Raw genomic sequence first — 18,249 nt, forward strand, 5'->3', positions numbered from 1 at the left:
GTGACAGTCCGTTGGAGGAAAGCTGGGGACGGTGGGCGGGGGCGAGCTGGGGGTGAGGTCACCACTGGGGGAGCCCCTGCAAGCCTCAGGCCAAACCCAGCCCTACACCTGCTTTTGTAAATAAAAATGTACTGGGACATAGCCAGATCCTCTTTGTCCATGTATTTTCTATTGCTGCGTTTGTGCTACCATGGCAGAGTTAAGGAACTGAGACAGAGATCATACGGTCCACAAAGCCGAAACATTTTCTATTTGACCCTTTTTTAAAAGTCTGAGGATCGCTGGCTGAAAGACTTGAACTATCGCTGGGATTTCCATAACTGACTCAAATGCGTGTGGTCAGCTCCTGTGGTCTCCAAGCAGCGTGGTCTCACCCGGCTCCCTCCCCATCACGGACATAAGCTTGTCTGCATAGCTCACTGACAATCCCAAATTTTGTGTCTTCATTTACTGTTGATCCTTTTTTCCTTGTTCCTACTTTAGGGCTTTGCTACACACTTTCCTTGCCTGACACGGTTACAAGCCTCCCACCCGCCAGCAGAAGCTCATCACTCAACTTGGGAGTCGTGTTACTTCCTTTGCTTCCTCCCCAAGTTCTTCATAAATTTTTGTACTGCTTTTAGAATGCAGCTGAAAATCGATTTTTTTCCCCTTAATGTTACCACTTTCAAATTCCGTGGTCTGACAAAGAGCTACTCCTCCACAAAAAAGGTTCCCCTACTGTACAAAGCCCTTGGAAAATATAAGGCATACCCACCAGCATTTATAGAACAGAAAAATGAAGAAATAATCATGCTTTGCTGACGGGACATACAATAAAGGATTTCTTTTACAGGTACATCCACTTATACTTTTAAAACCAAATGTGATCTATGAAAATTAAATTTGCACATGATTTTCCAGGGCGTACATCTCTAATATGTAGCAAGGAGTGTAATTATTGTTTTATTAACCACTGTCCAAAAAACCCAGAGTTTTCAAGGCTGCTTTTTACGGCATGCAGTATACATTGCTCCCTGGGCCCAGATCCCAGGGCTGCGCCTTACCAACCGGGTTCGCTTGAGGAAGTTAACCTCTCTGTGCCTCTGCTTCCACATCTTGCTGGAAAGGAGGGAGAGAGGAATTATAACTAACCTACCTTACAGGGTTGTTATGAGGATCAAATGGTATGAAGTATTACAAGAGGCTAATGCAGTGCCTGGCCCATAGAAAACACTGCGTCTATGTTAGCTGCTACCATGGGATGATTCTCAGGTTTCTTTCTTTCTTTTCCCCCGCAGCATAAAGAATAAGAACGTACTGGGAACAGAGCTATGAGACGATATTTCGTGGGGAACATGAAGTCGTTTCTGCCTCCTGACTTTCTGGTTTCCCACTGAGAAACACTTCTTCCACACCCTTGGCTCTTGTGCTTTGGGTGGGTCCGGGGCTGGGCACACGATCCAAAACTAGCCAATCACCGTATTTAGCCCCTAACACCCCAAAGTCCTGCATTCACAGAGGATCTGAGGCTTTCTCTTTCTGCCGGGTAGGCTATTGGTTGGCCATCTTTATTAGCCATTTGGAAAATCTTTCCAGAAACAAAACCAACACAGCAAAAAAAAACCCAAAAAACAAAAACCCAGCCCTGAGAAATGAAGAGGAACGATGAGAATGCCCCTAAAACAAATGTGAGCCTTTGGATCCAGTCGTGTAATCCAGTTACATGTGTTGATTTTTTAGCTTATGTCAAGGTTGGAGCTGGGTTTTCTGTCCCTTGCGTCCAAAGGGTTCTGATACATACTCATGAAGTGACATGACCTCTGGCCCCAATGGAATGCAAACCTTGCTAATCTTGGTGCTGCAAAGGAAGCATGGCAAGCAGAGGTGGCAGACATGAACTGTAAGCTTGGTTCTGTCTTTAGCCAGTTGGGGATTTGCTGGGAAAAGTGTTTCATCTTTCTGGGTCCTGGTGTACTCGTATGTCAAAGGAGAGAGGTGAGTGAAAATCAATCTCTAAGATCCGTTTTCAGCTCCACCATCCTATGAGTCTCTGTTATTCCCGGGTTTGTTTCAGTGGTGGGTACTGTGGTATAATTGATGAGTGATTCTCATATTTTCCTGCTTCCTTCTGTTTCAACCTTAAAATTTTTCTATTAGACTCTCAGTCACTATACTCCAAGTGTATATTTCTTCCCCTTCAATTTCCTTCTGAAGAAAATATATTTATTTTTGTTTACTTGGGCATAATGATCCCATTTTCTTCCCATTTCTATATTTTTAAATCTAATTAAGGTGATAAGTTCCTTGAGGGTTGAAACTAGAGTTCTCCTGTGGGTGTAAACATTATTTTTTTTAATTGGCAACCAACCTTCCAGTTTTTACAGAGAAGCAGGATATGGGTTTTAAGTAATGTAAGCAGGAAATGGGTCTCCAGCCCACACAAAATAAATGCAAAAGTACTGATTTACCCTGAGTCCACATCTGGCTTACTCATTTATAATTTTAGCCTGAACTGAAATTCTCCCACAGAACTGCAGTGTAACATCCACATCTACAGAATATCAGACCAAAAATGGGGAGTTAGGGGGATCATCCTGTGAGTCTCGCTTATACATATAAATAATTTGCCTATTTCAGGGCAATATCATGCTTTTCTCATTAGTGCTAGGGTTTGGGGACTGAGCTAAGTAAAGATTAGCTTCAAAGCTTCACATTCATTGATTTTTTTAAAAAGGTTTTTAAAATAACATTTATTTCTTAAAAGTTAACATGTGCATAATAGGAAACCAAAAAACCCAAGAAGCAAAAAACAAAGTCATCCGTAATCCCGAGCAGTTTACCATTTGATGTGTCCTTCTAGGTCTCGTTTCTGTATTTACACAACTAAGCATCCATTTTTATGTAATTAAGATCATACAGTTAGGTATCATGCTTTTTCACACACCATGAATATTTACCATTCTGTCTTTCCACTCTTCCATCCACAGAGCCTGCTCTGTTCTATAGCTGACCTCCCTTGGGGCTGGAGAACACTTGCATCTCCTTGTTCACATGCGTCAGAAGGCAGGACACTTCTGCCCCAATATTCTAAGCATGAGTTTTTTGTTTTAGTAATTTTATTTTGATACAATTTCAAATTTGCTCAAAAGTTGCAAGAATAATACAAGGAACTCCTTCACTGTGTATCCCTTCACTCAGATTCATAAGTCTTAATATCCTGCCACATTTTCTTCCTCTCTTTCATTCTCTCTCTCTCTCTCTCTCCCCCCCCCCCCACACACACACACACACACACACACACAGCCCTTTTGGACCATGGAGAGTTAGTGGCATATATCAAGAATAAGAACATTCTCTTATGTAACAATAGCACAATGATCAAAGTCAGGACACTCAAAGTTGATTGAATGTGATATTCTAATTGACAACCTATGTTCAAATTTCAATAACTGTCCCAATAATGCCCTTTATAGGTAGCTTTCCTCCACTGCAGGGTCATCAGGATCATGCCTTGCACTTAGCTGTCATGTCTTAGTCTGTCTGTCTTTCATAATCTTGGCAATTTTGAATTTCAGTTTAGTTTAGTTTTTTTAATTGGGTTATTTCCTTTCTTATCATTGAATTTTCAGAGGTTTTCCATATTCTACATATAAGTCCTTAGCAGATATGTGATTTGTGAGTATTTTCTCCTCGTCTGTGGCTTGGCTTGTCATTAATTTCACAGTGTCATTTGAACAGCAGACATTTCCTGATTTTGATGAAGTCTGATTTACCATTTTTTTCCTTTTATGGGTCACGAGCATGAGTCTTGAACCCATTCTCACTGGACCAGCCTAGGTTACATGTTCGCCATGAACCAATGACTGTGGCTGGGGCAGGTTATACTGACTGGCTGAGTCAAATGAATGGATCCAACCCTGATGTCTTCCCTGAGGAGTAGAAACCCAAGACGTAGAAAAGCCTATGTAAACTCTGGGCAGAGTTAGGAAAGGTGAGGGGCAGGAAAGACACTGGCAGGCCACCAAGAAACGTCCCAAGTCAGAGCTCCCAGCAGAGCTCCCGTCGCCAGCTGTGCACTCTCAGGGAAGCCTTGGCCGGCTCCAGGGGCCTCGCTCCTATGGCCACATGTCCCGGTTCCAAAATCCAAGAGCTTCTAACCGACATAAAGCCTTCAAACCCCGCTGTCGGACTGTGGTTTTTCATCCCACTCTCGTAGGGGTCAGTGGGCGTGGCTTAGCATCTCCAGGGCCCCTCAGAGCGCCCCGCCCAGTGCCCCACTCAGATGCTCAAGTGTCGGGACGCAGGGGGGGCAGGTGGGCAGCGATTCCACCGAGCGCCCAACCAGGCACACATCCCTGCATCTTTCTTACACTTGCCTGAGCCCGGCCACGCGCCTGGCATGTTCTTGTTCCCTTCGTGATTTTTTGGTGCTGTATGTACTCTGCCTGTACATGTACTCTGCATGTGTAATTCAAAGCCCCACAAGCAGATGATTATGGACCACTCATTTTTAATCTATTCAAGTGTTCTCTTCTGAATTAATCAAGTGTGTAATTGTTTGGAGGAGTGGGGCTGAATCGAGTTTGGAAAAATGCCAACGTGCCAAGTTTCTAAATGTTTCTTTGCCAGCAAAAGTTTTACACTCCCTCCCCTCTGAAAAAGGGTCCATTATTACCACGGTTGATGGACCCTCTGAAAAAGGGTCCATTATCACCACATGCCTCTCACCTCGTTTTATTCTCATCAACACAGGCAAAGCTCTTCATTCCTACTGTCGAGATGGGGAAACAGAGTCTCTATGTGGCTCTAGGACCAGTTACCAGTGGCTCAGAGACACAGAGCTGGTTAGTAACCGCTCTGGAATACAAGCCTGCTGTCCACGACACCCAGCGCCTGCCTTTTCACCAACTGCCACTCAAATTGTACCTGAAAACCCCCACAGTTGTTCTATTTCCATGTCATCTCTGTTGACACCTACCCTTGGCAAACTATCATTCGTGTCACGTCTGAATTCCACACGGTGACGTCCTCCATGACTTGATTTTGGAGGCTGAGCAACCATATTTATAGATAAGGCAAAGAGAAAAAAAATTTTTGAGACTCCACTTACATTCTTTGGACATTCCCACTTCAAAGCACTTCTGGAGTCGACAGTACTGGCATCGATTCCTGGTGACTTTATTAATAACACAGTTCTTATCTCGGTGACAAGTGTAAATCATGTTCTTCTGAATACTTCTGCGGAAAAACCCCTGCAAGCAACCAAGAAGATGAGAAAATTAAGCAAAACTACTGAGCTTCATGAGAAATCAAAGTCAACCTTATCAATGCATTGACTGTTCGTTCTGAGTAATGAAGTGATGGCAGCAGAAAAGTTAACTTATTTAAGCCTTAAAATCCTTGTGAAATATGAATAGTCAGTTCTCTCCCTTTGCTGCAAACCAGAAAGTCCCTTTTAATCAAAACTGGACCGTTATTATCTTGCTAAAAGAAAATGAATACCAAGAATTCACTTGGAAAACATAATGCAGAGTTGGGTTCACTCCAAACAGGCTTAACTTCCTAAGTGGCTCCCTTGCTGGCCAGAACGATATCAGGTGAGTCCACTGTCAAGAAAGCCAATAGAAGAAGCATTCCACTTGCACAAGAAATTATACGCTTCGTGAAAGAATAAGGTCTTTCCAAAGGAGTCTTCTCCAAATGCTCTTACATATTTAGCTCTCGTGATAATATTTAAAACACGATTTAATTTGCGAAGTGTTTAGAAAAATATTATCCAAGATTGGAAACAAGGCAGAAAAATGATTGTCTGCTCGTTTAATGGCATGTGAGAGCTGTGATGTCCAATATGGTAGCTACGAATCACGTGTGGCTATTTAAATCAAAGTTAATGAAAATTAAATAAAATTAGTATGCTAATCTCCAGGTCCATCCATGTTGCTGCAAATGGCATTATTTCATTCTTTAATGGCTAATATTGCACTGTATGTATGTACCACATCGTCTTTATCCATTCACCTGTGGATGGACAGTTAGGTTGCTTCCATGTCCTGGCTACTGTAAACAGTGCTGCAGTGAACACTGGGGTGCACGTATCCTTTCAAACCATGTTTTTCTCCAGATATACGCCCAGGAGTGGGATTGCTGGATCATATGGCAGCTCTATTTTTAGGTTTTTTTTTTTTTTTCAGGAACCTCCATACTGTTCTCCATAGTGGCTGCACCAATTTACATTCCCACCAACAGTGCAGGAGGGTTCCCTTTTCTCCACACCCTCTGCAGCATTTACTATTGGTAGCCTTTTTGATGATGGCCATTCTGATCTATGTGAGGTGATACCTCATTGTAGTTTGATTTGCATTTCTCTAATAACTAGTGATGTTGAGCATCTTTTCATGGGCCTCTTTGGCCACTGTATGTCTTCTTTGGAGAAATGTCTATGTAGGTCTTCTGCCCACTTTTTCTTTCTTTCTTTTTTTTTTAACATCTTTATTGGAGTATAATTGCTTTACAATGGTGCCCACTTTTTGACTGGGTTGTTTGTGGTTTTTTTTTTTGATATTGACCTTCATGAGCTGCTTGTAAACTCTGGAGATTAATCCCTTCAAGTGCTCAACAGCCACACATGTGCAGGGGCTACCACACTGGGCAGCACATGTACAGAATATTTCCATCATTGCAGGAAGTTCCCTAGGGCAATGCGTACACCACACTGACTGCCAAACTTACCCGAGTCATCTAACGGTCTCGGGAAATGTAACTTCCTTTGACTTACTGTTTATTACTGACTGAACCTTGACTCTGTAAAGATTGTAGAAGACTGGTAACTTATAAATCATATGTGCCTAGTATAGGTGCAAAGATTCCTGCCTGGTTGAAATATAACCAAAGATTATTGTTTTATTGCCTTGTAGAACATTAAGCAGTTGGGTCTAACTTTGCCACCTTATTCCAGCCTTCTTTTTTCCAATCACTCTATCTGTCTGTCTGCCTACCTCCCTCCCTACCTATTTTTTTCATATCCTTCTTTGAACCAGCTTTGTCATCTGACTGTTTCCCTCATTAATGAGTGAAATAAGTCTTCAACATGTGCTTACTGCATATTTGAATAAGTATTGTTTTTTAACTTTTGGAAAGTTATATTTTGACTGAAGAAGCAATTTATCCTGATTTTTTTGGAAACACTGATGAAACAAATCACACTTCAGGCTCCATGAGCACAGGGTCTCCCCCCAGCTTCTCCTCTCTGTGTACCCATCTCCCCACACAGCTTTGCAGAGAACGAAAAATTAAGTGGCGCTTGTTAAGACAGAGATGATAGAAGAGTGAGTGACGGGTAAACCTGCTGTCTTTTCTAATCGCCCAACAAAAACCTCTACGCTGCTAGGGGTATCACGAGCAAGGAGTTACACCGCATCAATTGTGATGTGACTTTTACCTCCGTTAGTAACAATTCTCTTGAATGTGGGAAGCACACCATCCACTGTGTTGAACAGCAAACAAGACGTGCCATCTGACTTCAACTTTCCCTGTAGTACATTAACACCCCAGGAGCCAGAACTAAAGACCTTCAAAGCTAAAGCACATCAGCAAAGGAAGCTCACGTAACACACATTGCTTAGGATATTTACGTGGGCACCCTAGGATTTTAACATCTAAAAAAACATATTTTTACTGGCATCGTTCGACTAAACGCCTGGAAATCTTGTTTAAGGTTGCAACTCCTCTCACATCCCAGACACACACATTTTCCAAGAAAACGTAGTTTATTTTTGTACCTCTGGAGCTACAAATATGCTCAGAATCTAAAATAACAGGTTATAAATACTCTGAAGCTCTAAGAGAATCTGTGCACTGTGGTCACCTCAAACATATTTTTTCCTGCAAAGAATACCTACAGGACACTCGGCTGCCAGATGTACAAACTCAATTGACAGAAACTTCACTGCTCTCCCGTCAAGTTACACTGACACATGGAAGATCCGGTCTTTTTGCAGGTGTGAAGCAAGTGAGGTATGGACCAAGGTGACCTCCTCCACTTATTACAAACTGAATAATCAGTTCAGCAAATTCTTAGTGAGTGAGCACAAAGGAGAGGAAACCAATCTCCTGACACCCGGAGGAAAGACGAAGAGAGAATTAAGAACTTTATATGTCACTAATTATGCAGTCAGCGTGGTTCAGGAGCAATGACAGCAGAAACTAAATAGGACTTCTTGGTTTTCCCAATCAGAGCTTGGGCTGGATTTCAGGAGGAGGTCTAAGTTTCAGTAAATCATTTCCACCAGGGTAGAATACTTGCTGACTAAAATGTATGCTGTGAGGTATTTTTATTCATGGGCTGGGTAAACAGAAATGCCCTCTGAGGCCAAAGAGAGGTTTGCATTGTCCAAACCCCTTTCCTCCACAGTAGATACTGTGAACCGTTCTGTAAACCTCGTTTCCACTGCTTGGAGGACCTCATGTGTGCGTGCGTGCATGTGGCACCATAGCCCGTGTCACCAAAATTTTGTCTACTTAATGTTTTATTTAGGTTGATTCTTCTTTATTTTTTTTTTAAAGATTTGTTTTGATGTGGACCATTTTTTAAAAGTCTTTATTGAATCTGTTAACAATACTGCTTCAGTTTTATGTTTTGGTTTTTTGGCCCCGAGGCATGCGGGATCCTAGCTCCCCAACCAGGGATCAAACCTGCACCCCCTACAATGGAAGGCAAAGTCCCAACCACTGGACTGCCAGGGAAGTCCCTCTTCCTTTATTTTTATTTATTTATTATTATTTTTTTGTGTGTGGTACTTGGGCCTCTCACTGTTGTGGCCTCTCCCGTTGCGGAGCACAGGCTCCGGACGCGCAGGCTCAGTGGCCATGGCTCACGGGCCCAGCTGCTCCGCGGCATGTGGGATCTTCCCGGATCGGGGCACGAACCCATGTCCCCTGCATCGGCAGGTGGACTCTCAACCACTGCGCCACCAGGGAAGCCCCCTCTTCCTTTATCTTTAACATTATTTAAAATGGAAACCTTTAACCTCTGGCTCAATTTGAATACCAGCACCAACTGTCAATATGAGAAGGCATTCATAAAATAAATAAAATGAAGTCGAACAAAACAATAATCAGATGCGATTTCACTCTCGCTGGATCCTGCTTCTGCTAACCCTCACTCCTGGGTGAAAGGGAATGGGGCAAGACCTAGCTACAGATCAGCACTGACTTGAGGCTTCTCTTTTTTTTTTTGAAGCTTCTCTTGAGGAATTCAGAGAAAATAAACATGTTTCTCACTATGTGATTCAATGAGGTTTAATGCCATGAATCTGTCCCACCTAAAGTTGGGAGCCTCATAATTTGGGAATCAAAACTGTATCCCAAAGTTGTTACATGTAAAATGAGCTTTAGACGTACTGAGTTCAAACAGAAACAGACTCACAGACTTTGAAAATAAACTTCTGGTTACCAAAGGGGAAAGAGGGGAGGGAGGGGTAAATTGGGAGTTTGGGATTAACATATACACACCACTATATATAAAATAGATAACCAACAAGGACCTACTGTATAGCACAGGGAACGCTACTCAATATTCCATAATAACCTACATGGGAACAGAATCTGAAAAAGAATGGATGTATGTATATGTATAACTGAATCACTGCGCTGTATACCTGAAACTAACTCCAATATAAAATAAAAATTAAGTTAAAAAAATTTTTAAGTGGAAAAAAAAAAAGTTTTCCATCAAAGCAAAGTACCGAGTTCAAGTGTGATAGTTCTTGCAGCCAGGAGGTGGGTAGAGACACATCTGCAGGAGGAAAGACGGAAAAGCTGAGCAAGTACAGATGAAGGATTTGGTCCTCTTTGGAGGAGCAGCCCCACGGCAGAGAGGGGGCAGGAGGGTGCAGTGGGAGAGTCCTGGCAGGGAAGGAGAGGGGCAGGCTTGGAGAGTCACAGCCTCAGGGCTAGGCGCACTCACGCACTATCTCCTGAGGGAGGGGCTGGAGGCTTACTTCCAAGACCCTTCCCAGCTGTACCTTTCTGGACTCCAAGTGTGTCCTCGCGCCAGGGAGTGACAAGTTGGGATGGCTTGAGAGTGAGGATGAGGGGGCTTCTGTGGGCAAAGAAAATGGCCAAGGAGGAGGTTTGAAGACGAAGGAAGGAGAGACCGTCCACCTGTAGGGGTGACAACTGCGATTTCTTCAGACTCACAGACACAGAGATCAGGCTGGCGGTTGCCAAGGGGGAGGGGGTTGGGGGAGGGATGGAGTGGGAGGCTGGGGATTAGCAGATGGAAGCTATTATGTATGGACTGGATAAAAAACAAGGTCCTACTGTACAGCACCGGGAGCTGTATTCAATATCCTGGGATAAACCATCATGGAAAGGAATATGAAAAAGAATGTATATATGTGTATAACTGAATCACTTTGCTGTACAGCAGAAATTAACACACAACGTTGTAAATCAACTCTACTTCAATAAAAAAATTTAAAAAAAAAACTGCGATTTGTTGGGACTAGCCTGGGGCTTAAAAGACACCAACAAGAGGGCTTTCAGATGGTGTCACCTTTATCTTGGAGTGGAGACCTCACCACACCTCTGTGGGGACCTGGGGCAGGTATCTGTGACCGGATGGAGGCTGGAGTGTCAATCCTGGCTCATGGTTGCTGGTCATCAGGAAGTCTGAGGGCCTGGTTTTCTGACACCAAGCCTAGGGTTGCTGGTGCCACGAGTTTCCTCTTTCACTTTCCAGAAACATCCTTTTTTCCCAGTAAACACAGAAAACTTCTAACAGGTTTTGAAGATGTTATGTCACCTCACCCAGGAAGCCTTCTCTGACTGATCCAAGCACACATGAATGCTTCCTCTTCTAGATAACATTGGGCTTTTGCTTTTCCTTCTACATCACACCTATCTGAGTATGATAGTTAAAATATTAATCAATAGTACCATCTACTTCAGAGGTTACATGGCCATCGTGGGGGAAGTCCAGTCTGTGGCCAGCAGTCACAGCCTCAGGAGTTCCATGGGCTTCAGAGATTTCCACCACTGGGTGTCACAGAAGCACCACCAAGTGTGACATCTTTCTTGCTGGGATTCCAGCCTCCCTGACAGGGGACAAGGAAGGGCTTGGGGGACGGCTCCACAGAACTAGGGTGGACAAGATGGGGACTCCACAGTGACTTCATGTGTCTTCCCTGGACTCACCACAGTGGACTTGGGTGGAAGGAGACAAAGACTGAAGGCAATGGTTAGTCAACAACTGGTAGGAACACAGTTCAATATTTCAGCACCTGGTACAAATGGATTGGTACAAATCAACTGCATATCCCCAGGACCGGGACAGAACCTGACACATGGCAGATATCCAACAAACAGCTGTCGACTGAACGAACGAACAATGGACATCCTCAGCTATAAACAGAGCCAGAGCGATAGTCCTGGATGAGCTACACCTTGATTCCACAAAATATTCCTCAGTGATAATGTATTGCTTGAGGATGATATATGTGTACTTCGGGAAGGAAGCATCCAGATTTCCCTGAGGTTAGGAGAAGACCCACTGATCTGAGTTGTAATCAGGTTAGTCAATCAGGACTTCTGTTGGTTAGCCATGATTTGTGTTGGTTAATCTGTTAATTAACTTTTGTTGGTTAACTGCTAACTTGGTGAAACCTGCCTTCTGCTGCCTAATCATGGTTTCTGCAGCTTAAGCGTGACTTCTATTGTTGGAGATCGCCAAAGCAAGTGACACAATTAATGCTCTAACTACCTAGATCAAGAAGCTAGACCTGCATCACAAACTGGGTCGAGTGTTTTCTAACTACGGATTTTTCAACCTCTCTTACCTCACAGGCTCTTCTACTCTTGCTATCAAAGAACTGGGGTCCAGCCAAAAAGAAAAAAAAAATAGTCACTTGGTGGAGAAGGCCACATAGGCCTTACAGCCATTTGCGAAACATTTGCTTCACATCATAGCAATAACCATGGAATGCCCACATCCTGCTCAGATTTCTTCTGTCTCCCCTTGGGGATATGAGGTGCCATTGTTCTAACTAACGTACTATCTATGGGACAGAAACAATCCTAAATCAGAAGGAACGGTATGTCTCTTGTAAACCTAAATATCCTCCTATACCTAACTACTTACAATTCGTAATTCCCTTGATGGACTAGTCAGATGTCCCAAATCTAAACAGGACATGGAGAAAAGTGACTCATCTCACTCCTTCTTCATATTTTGATATGACATTAAGTTGGGCCTCCTTCTCTCCTCTCATACTCTCAAATCATTGCTCCGATTCTCATCATTTTTTCTCCCATTCATGGGCCCTGTTTCACCTTCTAGTTTTCAGATATCATCACATATAATATCTTTCACCCTCTCCCAAAGGGGGTGATTTTTTGGTTGGTTCAGATAGTGGGCTAGTGGTTAAGAATTAGGCTTTAAAATATTTTTGTGAAAAATAATTGCCTGGGGACTTCCCTGGCGGTCCAGTGGTTAAGACTCTGTGCTTCCACTGCAGGGGGCACAGGTCTGATCCCTGGTCAGGGAACCAAGATCCTTCAAGCCACATGGCAAAAAAAAAAAAAAAAAAATGCCTGTAGTTTGTGTATTATGTATAATTATATATAATATCTTGCCTTACAGAAATGGAGTGGGGCTGAGATTTTTTAAATTCATTTTTATTGGAGTATAGTTGATTTACAATGTTGTGTTAGTTTCAGGTGTACAGCAAAGTGAATCAGTTATACATATACATATATCCACTCTTTTTTAGATTCCTTTCCCATATAGGTTATTACAGAGTATTGAGTAGAGTTCCCTGTGCTATACAGTAGGTCCTTATTAGTTATCTATTTTATATATAGTAGTATGTATATGTCAATCCCAATCTCCCAATTTCTCTCTCCCACTGGTAACCTTAAGTTTGTTTTCTATATCTGTGACTCTATTTGTTTTGTAAGTAAGTTCATTTGTATCCTTTTTTTAGATTCCACATATAAATATCGTATGATATTTGTCTTTCTCTGTCTGACTTATTTCACTTAGTATGATAATCTCTAGGTCCATCCAAGTGGCTACAAATGGCATTATTTCGTTCTTTTTTATGGCTGAGTACTATTCCACTGTATATATGTACCACATTTTCTTTATCCATTCATCTGTCAATGGACATTTTGGTCGCTTCCATGTCTTGGCTATTGTAAATAGTGCTGCTATGAACATAGGGGTGCATGTATCTTTTTGAATTATGGTTTTCTCTGGATATATGCCCAGGAGTGGGATTGCTGGATCATATGGTAGCTCTATTTTTAGTTTTTTAAGGAACCTTCATACTGTTCTCCTTAGTGGCTATACCAACTTACACCCCACCCACAGTGTAGGAGGGTTCCCTAATTGGTAAGGTAGGAATACACTGTTTCGGGCTCTGATTTTGCCCCCTAGGTGATATTTACATCATACTGTATGCTGCTGGCACCTACTGAACAGAGGCTGGAGATGGTGTTAGATATCCTACAATGCAGAGCAATTCCCCTGCTGTAGACTGAATGTATCCCCCGAAATTCCTACATTGAAGCCTGTTGCCCAATGTGATGGTATGAAGAGGTGGGGCCGTTGGGAAGCACTTGGGCTATGAGGGTGGAGCCCTTATAAAAGAGACCCCAGAGAGCTAGCTTGGCCCTTCCTCCCCCATGTGAAGGTAAAGGGAAAAGACAGATGTCCAGGAAGCAGGCCTTCACAAAACTCTGAATCTGCCAAGTGCCTTGATCTTGGACTTCACAGCCTCCTGAACCGTGAGAAATAAATGTCTGTTGCTTATTAAAAAAAAAAAAAAAAGAATAGGCTGTAGCTCGGGTACACGTGGATTTAAACACTGACTCGACCACTTAACTATATGATATTGAGCAAGTTACACTAAGGCCTCAGTTTCCTTATCCGTAAAATGGGGATAATAAAGTACCTACTTCATAGGATCACTCAGTGCACTCAATCAGGGAACACATATAAAGTGTCAGCACAATGACCAGCACATAGCAAGGGCCCCATGAATGGCAGCTTTAGTTACTGGCGAAACATCTTTTTCCAAAGCTTTCTTCTGGACAATTTCCAATATACATTTTGTGTTTAAAATAAAGATTCCCAACTAGGACAGAACACTGTTCTGAATCTCTGAACAACATGGGCTATTGTGGGCAGACAACCTCATGATTCCAAAGACTCATTCATATATTGATCCATTCACTCAATGCCAATTAACCGGGGTGGGCTCTCCCGGGGCGTACAAAGATGGATAAGGCCTGGTCCTGCCCCTCCTCAATCTACCAGGAGCATTAAGTCAAGTGAGCCCAGCAGTGTGGAAGCAGAGAGTGAAAAAGGGCCCAGTACAGTGCCTGGCACAGAGTAGGCACACGGCAGTTATTTACTGAGTGAAGGCCGTAGGTATTCAAAGGAGTCAGAAAGGAGTCAACACGTGATCCCAGCGCTAACGAAGGGGTAGGATTTGAACAGCAAGACAACCAACAAGGACCTACCGTAGAGCACAGGGAACTCTACTCAATACTCTGTGATAACCTATATGAGAAAAGAATCTGGAAAAGATGGATATATGTGTATGTATAACTGAATCACTGTGCTGTACATCTGAAACACAACACTGTAAATCAATTATACTCCAATAAAATTAAAAGAAAATATTTCCCCCCAAGGAGCATCATGGGTGAGCAGAGGCTGGGGTTAGAAAGGACAGGGAACGGCCAGTGGTCAGGGCCGGTAGAGTCGTGAGTGATGGATGTGTGTGTGACACAGTTGGGACCGTGGCTGACGTGCAGACGGGGGAAGATGAAGAAGGCCACGCCAGGCGCTTGCTGGGAAAGTACTCGCTCTCCTGTGCAGGAGAGGACTCGGGTCGGAGGTAGACTCTGCCCAGATGGTTCAGGAAGCTGTGCATCACTGATTTCATCGTGCATTAATTGCATGCATACTGAAGCAGACAGTGAACTCTGGGTATCAACACAGATCCCTAAAACCCAGAGCCTGCCCTCAGGCCTGAGCAGGAATGGAGCCCAAGAATCCTTGATTTCTGAAATGACAGTGCAACTGTCAAACTAAAGTTGCTTTTGAGAATTCACACCATGGTGTTTTGGATGGAAGTTGCTTTGCTGCCTTAGAGCCATTTATGGGCTGAACAAGTTCAGAAACCATCAAGATCCTTTGAAGAAAGGCACTAAGTAAAAACTTTTTTCCTTTTTAAAAAAAGGCAACTTGGCCCTTTATTTGTCATAAAAAGCATCGGGTCAGGAGAAATTCACCCCAAAACTAGTGTGGGAAGCACATCTGTTTGCACTGGGCTTTTGCAGAGCTAATTTCTATCCCACGCAAAGTTCAAAAGGGTAATTTCTCCTTCCTGAGTGAGAGAAGAGAGAGAAAAGTGAGGAGTGTTACTTAGTCGTTTTTCCTCGATCATTAAGAAGACTATATCTCAACCCCATCTCAATCAAAGAGTAATACGCAGATGGCCACCCCAGGGAGGCATGCCCCGGGCCAGCCAGGCCGGCACGGCGAGGTCCTGGCCAGGCCAGCGCAGAGCTGCAATTCCCATTTCCAGCCAGAAGCAGAGATGCTGCCAGTAGGAGGAGGTGAGTGTGGAATAATCCCATCACAGCAACTTTGGGAAACACGGCTTTCAGACCAGGAAACACGTTGCCTTAAACAAACAAAAAACACCCTCCCGAGTGAGTGGAAGTCTATGCGTGACAACGTCTGAAAAGTTATTAATAGCCAGATTTGGGGGAAGAAAGAGAAAAGTGAAGACCTTTTCACCCCACTGAAAGACAATGGTGAGAGGGAGAAAGTAAAAAAACAGCTCACTATTTTGATGACAGAGAGCTTCCTCCCCAGCAAGGAGGGTGGGCACGCATGTGACATGGTGAACACTGGACAGTAGAGCCGGGGGGGCCACTCTGAGCCACGAAAGGAAAACAACGTAAGATTCCTACTCCAAACTAGAAAGTCAAGTTGTCCCAAAGGGTAGAGGCTTAGAGTTATTTTTTGTTAAAAGAAAAATAAAATCCCCGCCAGGGGAAGGTCCCACTTTTGGAAATTTAGTAAAGATGAATGGGTGACAGTGGTGAAGGTGGACAGCGCCAAGGTCTGATAGCCTCGGCTTCTATAAGGTCCCTTATTCCCCGGCGCCTCTCGCCTGCTCCCTGGGAAAGGGTCCCTTCTGTTCTTCCACGTGACCATGCGTTTCAGCCCTAACTCTCTCCTTTCAACGCCCTGGGACTGGAAGTTTCCTGAGCACATTTACTCCTGCCCAGGTTAGAAAGGCGAACCTTTATTTTGGGAGATGCCTAGAAATATGGTTCATCTCTAAAGAAGGCGAAGACTACAGATTTAGCAAAAATATCATCTCTGTGGGAATGAGTCTTTCCAGAAGAGGGTGATTAAGGTCTTTTCCTGGACTTTGTCAGGTGAACCCCTGAGGGCTCAACCCCTGTTAGACCCAGAGGCCAATGCTCTCAATCCTTCTAATCCCCAGTTAATTAAAACTCCCCGGGAATACCAAGGCAAAGGCAGCCCGTGTTCTTAACTGTGAACCTGAACTCACAACACCAGAGATCAAGGTTTAAATCTCCAAAGTCTTCCATGTCCCAGGAAGGGCATGGGGCCACTGCATTCAGTCCACAGTGTTCTTTATTTTAGAGGAACATGATCTGGGGAAGAAATGCCACCAGGTAATATAAACTGGGAACCAACAAATAAGAAGAGATTAATTGGTACAAATGTCTTTTAATTTAGGTAAAAAACTGGTTTTTTATATTTCTGAAACATGACCTTAGATAAAATAAGAGTTTTTGAAAGTGCCCAGCTATCATATAGCTCTGATTATTATAACCCCATTCTGACTGGTAGGCAGCCGATCAATCAGGTTTGGGGGCCAATAATCACAAACAAAATTTGGGAGGAGAGAGTTTCACAAGGCAAGTAAACACTACCGGTTAAACTGGCTGTTTTTCAAAAAGTGAAGGGATCTGCTCTGGGCTGGCTTCCCAAGCGTGTGGCCTGGGTAGTCACACAGAGCCCGGTTCTAAAAGGGTACTAGGTTTACTGCCTTGCTGTCGTTGTCTTGAAATTCTGAATCATTGTTGAACAAGAGGTGAGAGTTTTCGTTTTGTACTGGGTCCTGAAAATGAAGCAGCCAGCTCTGGTTCCAGAATACCATCTCCAGCAAAGGCTTCCAACCTTCTTCCTCTGTGAGGACCTGGAAGTCTTAGGTAGCCTCTCTTTTCCTCTGGCTGACCTGAAGGCTAGTTGTAAGATTGCTGGTCAGACAGAATTAAGCAAGTCCACCACCATCACACTTAGTCTCCCCAGGATCTCCTCGGGATGTTTTGAGCAATTCGATGGTTCCAGAAAGAGCCAGAAGGGAAAACCATTCGGGACGTATTTGATGTTTTACAATGGGCTTTATTTCCCACTTGGATAAGGGACTTTGGAGGGCGCTGGGAGGAGTAGGAAGAATACCAAGAACTTTTCCATAATTGGATAAAATTTCCTTCCAAACAGCACATATATTTAGGTGCAATCTCAGGAGGGAATCCAGAAGCTCAGCCATATGTGTCCTAGATGTTTCTCACTCCCCCTTGGGAGCCACCAAAATAAAGAGTAAAGTAGAAAGAAGGTGAGGAATATGAGGTCAAACAGTTAATCTGTTACCCAAAGAATTTCTGTATAGCAGGATAAATATCACAAATATAGTATCTTGGGGACCACCTCCCCGCTTCTCAAGAATCTGAGTTGAGACAGGGTAGAAAGAAAGTCTGAAGGAGAGAAAAAAACCCTCTAAAATGGACGATTTCACTGGGCTCCACATAGCTTTCTTTAAATCTGGTTTTGAGAATTTACATTAAACCAACCAAAGACATCTGTTTTCTAGATTACTTGGGTCAGTTATTTTGTGCCCTTCCACCATGAAACCCACAGTTACCGATTTATCATCAGGATTACTCTAAATATAACAGGGCAAGAAGCCAATGCATTTTAAGTTTTTTAATTCTCAATTCTTTCACTGAGAAAAATGCACCAAAATAGCTCCTCAGCTACAGCCTGGGAGTTAGCAGACCCCAGCTGCTTTGCACATTAATTTCTAAATCTCATCTGGACTCAAATTCAAGATCTTCATCTGTACTGAAGAGGGGGGGAAAGGTAAGCAGAAGGAGACCGAGCCAAAACACGCTCAAATATATTTAAGCTCTTCACAGAGGAGGATGAAT

The 18,249-nt window shown here is 43.3% G+C and overlaps 1 protein-coding gene across 2 annotated transcripts in view; it reads right to left on the reverse strand.

Moving 5' to 3' along the window:
* RARB (retinoic acid receptor beta) overlaps nt 1–18,249 on the reverse strand; it is a 195,957-nt gene that overhangs the window by 113,775 nt on the left and 63,933 nt on the right. For both annotated transcript variants that reach the window (XM_082625011.1, XM_082625010.1), the window contains exon 3: nt 5,093–5,234. In XM_082625011.1, coding sequence (XP_082481137.1) covers nt 5,093–5,234 — 142 coding nt within the window. The remainder of the gene's footprint in view (nt 1–5,092; nt 5,235–18,249) is intronic.

Source organism: Mesoplodon mirus, assembly GCF_964341445.2.
Source record: "Mesoplodon mirus genome assembly, chromosome: 6".
In the NCBI taxonomy this organism is placed as follows: domain Eukaryota; kingdom Metazoa; phylum Chordata; class Mammalia; order Artiodactyla; family Ziphiidae; genus Mesoplodon; species Mesoplodon mirus.